Here is a 6000-nt window from a genome sequence, read left to right on the forward strand (position 1 = left end):
CAGTGCTGACCACGCTGGGTTAGCAGCGGCTACTAAACTGCTCCATGGGATGAAGCCCAGCCCAACCCGGCTGACATTCTGCAAGCGCCTCACTCTCGCTGTTCCTTGGATTCCCACCTGTGAAATGGGTCTGTCAATGTCTCCACAGCCTGTGTCCTGACTCAGGACGATTACCTGACTCCCCCCAGAGATACAAAACTCCCAGTTAACCAGTCACCGTCCACAGGTCAGGCACTGGAAGGGAGACCCCGGGTGCCAGACCACTCTGGGAACGGACGTGGAGCCTGGAATCACGAGTCGAGAACCGAGGGAGCCTGGGTACAAGACTGCGTCCCGCCGCGCCACTGTCTCCAGCTCGAGCAATGAGCTTGGTGGCCGCTCGGCGCGAGCATGCAGGGGGCCCGGCGCGCAACAGGGCCCTGCTCCCCGCACCGTCCGGCCGCCCGGGCCACCCGGCCCCGCCTGGGCCCGGTTATTCAAGGTCCCTCTGGGCAAGGAGCCCCCGATGCACGGGATTCCACGAAAAGGGGCAGGACACGCCCCGTGGGAGGCCCCCCGGGTGGAGAAGAACCCCTCAGGCCCCTCTCGGCCTCCGTACCTGACCGGAGCCGCCTCCTCCGGCCGCCACCACGGCGCTGCCGGCCCCGTCCGTCTCCTGCGCCGCCGCCATCTTCCCGCTCCGGGTCCCCGCCCCCGCCGCCAGCCCCGCCCCGTCCCCGACGGCAGCAGCGCGATCGCGCGAGATTTCACGCTTTTCCCCCCCCCCCCGACCTGCCGGCCACCGTACCGGGCGAGAGCGCCTCGACCACGCCTCCCGGGAGAGCGGCTTCCGGCTTTGAAGGAACCAATCCGGCCACAGAACTTTCCCCGCCTACTAGCCCATGTTTTCACCTGGTGGACACGCTGCCTGCTCCGAACTCCCAGGACTTCCTCAGCTAACACGTGCGCTATGCACAGGCTCCATTCCTTCCGCCCTCTCCAGTAAGCCAGCCTCTCCCGGTTATGTGAGCTTTCTAGGCCGTCCTCCCGCTTCTCTCCGCCGAGTCTTCGAGTTCAGGCCGTTCCATGTTTCTTGAGCTGTCCCGGCCACCGTAACGCTTCTTAAGGTTTTGCTTGGGCCACGCCCTTCCTGCGTTAAAGGAACTTCCAGGACACCGGATCCAGAGAGCAGGGCTTCTGACCAGTGTCCTCCCGCTCTCACCTCTTTTCCTAACATCCTTTCTCCTCGGCAAGTCCCCTTGAGGTTATGTTTTTCCTGTGCATTCAGAGTACCATTTCGGGGTTCTCACGGCCGCCACACCTCCACCTTGGATCCTGTCAGCCCCTTCCCTAGATTTCGGGCCGCCGCTTTAGCGCGCATGCGTGTTCTCGGTGACTAGGCTTGAGTACTGGGCTTCCAGGGCTGTATGAGCTGCATGTTTTCTTAGCTATGTATGCATCTTTCTACACTTGTTCAGAGACTCCTGGCTTGGGGAGAGTGTTGTGAAAGCCCACCCAGAGGGCAGAAGATTATCAGCGGCTGTTAAACCTTCGCCAATGAATTGGGTGGCGGTCTGACCTGGGTTTACATTCTGGTTGTACTACTGATCGGCTAAGTCAGCGGTTCTCAACCTTCCTAATGCTGCGACCCTTTAATACAGTTCCTCATGTTGTAGTGACCCCCAGCCATAAAATTATTTTCGTTGCTACTTCATAACTGTAATTTTGCTACTGCTATGAATCGTAATGTAAATATCTGATATGCAGGATGTATTTTCATTGTTACAAATTGAACATAATGAAAGCATAGTGATTAATCACAAAAACAGTATGTAATTATATATGTGTTTTCCGATGGTCTTAGGCGACCCCTGTGAAAGGGTCGTTCGACCCCCAAAGGGGTTGCGACCCACAGGTTGAGAACCGCTGGGCTAAATGATCCCCAACAAGTGACATATCTCTTTAAGCCTTCGTTTCTTCCTCTCTTATAAACTAGGCATTATAACCCTAGCCGGTCTGACTCAGTGGGTAGAGCGTCAACCTGTGGACCGAAGGGTTTCGGTTGGATTCCGGCCAAGGGCACTTACCTCCTCCCCAGCCTGGTCTTGGTCAGGGAGGTGCCAGAGGCAACCAATCTGTTTCTCTCCGTCTTTCCCTCTCTCCACTCTTTCTAAAAAGTCAATGGAAAAAATATCCTCGGGTAAGGATCAAAAATAATAATAATAATAAAATAAAAAAATACAAATGTTTAAAAATAAGTAAATAAACTACGCATTATACCAGCACCAGCTATTCCTCTTTCCCTTTTGCCCCGTCGGGCTTTTGAGAAGACCCAGTGTGATCTCCAATGTAAACACCTGGCCCCCCGCCTTACGTTTAGAAAGTGATCAACATCATGTGCTGTGACTGTGAACCTTACACATTACTGGGAGATTCTAATTATTTTACTATCTTCTTCCTCCACTTTCCTATAGCTCTCAGCTCAGTAACAATATCACCTCCTCCAGGAAACCCTCCCTGACCCCCCAGGCTGGGTGGGGCACCGCCTTTCAGTCCTCCCAAGATCCCTGGACTCCCTCACCCCATACCTGCTCACTTTGGGTCATCAATGTCAGAAATGGGTGTGGTGTGTCTTGCCCCGGGCAAGCAAGCCCAGGGCTGTCCTGGTCATTGCTGTATCCTCCAGCACTGCCCAGGGGTGATTACTGAGTGAGAGGATGAAGCTCTGAGTGCAGAAGGTGAATGACTTACCTTTGGGGATCAACACAAGGGCAAGAAGGAACCTTAGAAAACTAAGGTGCCCAGTTCTCCCTCTTACAGATAATGGTGGTAATAATGATTCTGTGATATTACAGACCCAGGGACCAATGAACATACTGATTATATCCCCCAGACTGGGGGCAGACTGAGATTTTTCTGGGCCACTTTTTCAAAAAAAATATTTTTATTGATTTTTAGAGATAGTGGAAGGAAGAGGTAGAGAGAAACATTGCTGTGAAAGCAAAACATCCATCGGCTGCCTCCTGCATGCCCCCTGTGGGGGATCAAACCCACAATCCAGGCATGTGCCCTGACCGGGAATCGTACTGGCAAACGCAGTGCACAGTACGATGCTCAACCAACTGAGCCACAGCGGGCAGGCAGGCCTCTCTTTTAGAAGTCCAAAGTTATAGAAACAAATCGAAATAGAGGACCACAGAAAGCCCAGGCAAGAGAGGGGCTTTGAAACTTAATCTTCTTCAGTTTCACTGTAATCCCATCTCTGCTCTCAGCTCTAGATAACAAAATGCCCCGGTCTGTTTTCCCTCTCTCACATACAGCTGAGTCCTGACCCGTGGAAGCATGCACTAGAGCAGTGGTTCTCAACCTTCTGGCCCTTTAAATACAGTTCCTCATGTTGTGACCCAACCATAAAATTATTTTCGTTGCTACTTCATCACTGTCATGTTGCTACTGTTATGAATCGTCATGTAAGTATCTGATATGCAGGATGGTCTTAGGCGACCCCTGTGAAAGGGTCGTTCGACTGCCAAAGGGGTCGCGACCCACAGGTTGAGAACCGCTGCACTAGAGGCTCTCAGCTGGACTGTGACCTTAGGTTAGAGCCCTGCAAAGCCCTCCCACCATGCCGGCTGAGTGACCAAATAAATGCTTTCATTCCTTCTAACTGGTAAATAAATCACAGGCCAGATCCTCTCTGCCCTCCACTAGGGGACGCCCAACACCAACCAGAAGCTGTGATTTCAAGTTCTAAGGGAGAAGGAGCCTGGGTCCCTGAACTTCTGATTTCCTCAGAAGAGGTTGGGGGTCTGGACTCCAGAGTTTGAGGGAGAAATCTGGGGTCTCCGACTCTTGAGTTCTCAGGGAGGAGGAGTCTGGGGGCCTGGACTCTGGGGTCCTGGGGGGAGCAGGACTGGGGTAGGAGCCTGAGAAAGGAAGGAGGGGTCTGGAAAGCGCACCAGGATTGGTTGGAAGCAGAACTGGCCCGGGCAGAGGTTTGGTTTGGCGTGAGTCCGTGAGAAACAAGTGGACAGAGCAGGGATTGTTCCTCCAGGGTCCCCCCTCCCCAGCACCCCCCTAGGTTTGGCAGCCTCAGCTCTTCCCAGGCCCTGGGGACGTCGGGACATTTCCCACCACCCCTCCCCAAGGCCCCTGCTTTCCACTCGGCTCACAGCTGCCCAGCCTCAGGACCTGGGAAAACGGCCCCAACCGTGCGGAAAGGCTGGCCGAGGTTAATGCCGGGCAGATGAGGAGAAATACAAGCCCTGTGTCCTCAGAGGCCAACAGTCCCATCCCCTAGGTTTGGGGGCCCAGGACTACCCCCCAGTTCCCGCAGAATCCAGGAGTCCAGGTGCCCAGCCCTCTACCCACAGGCTCTGGCACTGCCCTCTCTCAGCCTGCAGAGCCTCTGTTCTTATCTGCACACCCTGTGCTTCCGGCCTGCTCTCCCCACTGCCGAGACCCTCTCCCAGTCACTGACCACCCCACCCAGACCTGGGGGCCAAGGGACTGCCCCCATCCCTCCCCCACTCTCCAGCAACCACGGCTCCACCCACGCTGCAGTGGTGATGCATAACCCTGTGACCACCCCAAGAGGCCCACCCTGCTCGGAATTCACTACTGATCCCAGGTGGCCGCACCCAGGCCTGATAGCCTCACTTTCTCGCCTTTTCCTCATTGCGATATTGCTGTCTGAAGTGATCTTCGCCCCTGGTTGGCTTGCTCATCCTCGGCCCACTGCTTCCCCCCAGCCTCTCTGTGGCCTCAGGATGGAACAGAGCTACTGGCCCTGAGTAGAAATTCAGGAAATGTTATGACTGTTGCCAATAAGAAGAGAACAACTTGCCTGGTTGGTGTGGATCTGTGGTTGAGTGTTGACCTACGAACCAGGAGGTCACAGTTCATTCAATTCCCGGTCAGGGCACATGCCTGGGGTTGCAGGCTTGATCCCCAGTAGGGGGTGTGCAGGAGGCAGCCAATCCATCATTCTCTCTCATCAATGATGTTTCTCTCTCTCTCTCTTCCTCGCTGAAATTAATTTTTAAAAATATTTTTTAAAAAAGAAAAAGAGCCGAACTGGTTTGGCTCAGTGGATAGAGCATCGGCCTGCGGACTCAAGGGTCCCAGGTTCGATTCCGGTCAAGGGCATGTGCCTTGGTTGCGGGCACATCCCCACTGGGGAAGTGGAACAACAAAGCAATGTTTCTCTCTCCCCTCCACCCTTCCTCTCTCTCTCTCTCTTTCAAATCAATAAATAAAAAAAATCAATAAAAAATCAATAAAATATATTTAAAAAAGAAAAAGAAGAGAACACCTAGGCCGTGTAGCTCAGTTGGTTAGAGTGTCTACCCGATAGGCTAAGGTTTCCGGTTTAATCCCCAGCCAGGGCACACACAAGAAGCAACCAATGAATGCATAAAGAAGTGGAACAACAAAGCAATGTTTCTCTCTCCCCTCCACCCTTCCTCTCTCTCTCTCTCTTTCAAATCAATAAATAAAAAAGTTAAACCCTAGTTGGTTTGGCTCAGTGGAAAGAGCTTCAGCCTGAGAACTGAAGGGTCCTGGGTTCGATTCCAGTCAAGGGCACATGCCTCGGTTGCAGGCCGTAGAGGGCGTGCAGGAGGCAGCCAATCAATGATTCTCATCACTCATGTTTCTATCTCTCTCTCCCGCTCCCTTTTTCTCTGAAATAAAAAAAAAAAATTTTTTTTAAAGTTAATCCCTGACCAGTGTGGCTTAGTTGAATGAGCATTGTCCTGTGCACCAAAAGGTTGTCAGCTCTATTCCTGGTCAGGGCACATGCCCAAGTTGTGGGTTGGGTCTCCAGGGTGCTTATGGGGGGCTGGGGGCCTGGACTCCAGGGTCTGAGGGAGAAGGAGGTCTGGACTCCTGGTCTGAGGGAGGAGGGACTGGGGGCCTGGACTCCTGGGTCTAAGGGAGGAGGGGGTCTGGACTCCTGGGTCTGAGGGAGGAGGGGCTGGGGTACACTGGACTCCTGGTTTGAGAGGAGGGGCTGGGGGC

General features: G+C 53.7%; 1 protein-coding gene across 1 annotated transcript in view; it reads right to left on the reverse strand.

Annotated features, from left to right (window-relative positions):
• CLPTM1 (CLPTM1, transmembrane protein) overlaps positions 1-689 on the reverse strand; it is a 30353-nt gene extending 29664 nt beyond the window's left edge. Inside the window, 1 exon segment of the mRNA XM_006106133.3 lies at positions 599-689. Coding sequence (XP_006106195.1) covers positions 599-670 — 72 coding nt within the window. The 5' untranslated portion in view covers positions 671-689.
• Positions 690-6000: the final 5311 nt, after the last annotated feature.

Source organism: Myotis lucifugus, unplaced genomic scaffold, assembly GCF_000147115.1.
Source record: "Myotis lucifugus unplaced genomic scaffold, Myoluc2.0 scaffold_771, whole genome shotgun sequence".
NCBI lineage: Eukaryota > Metazoa > Chordata > Mammalia > Chiroptera > Vespertilionidae > Myotis > Myotis lucifugus.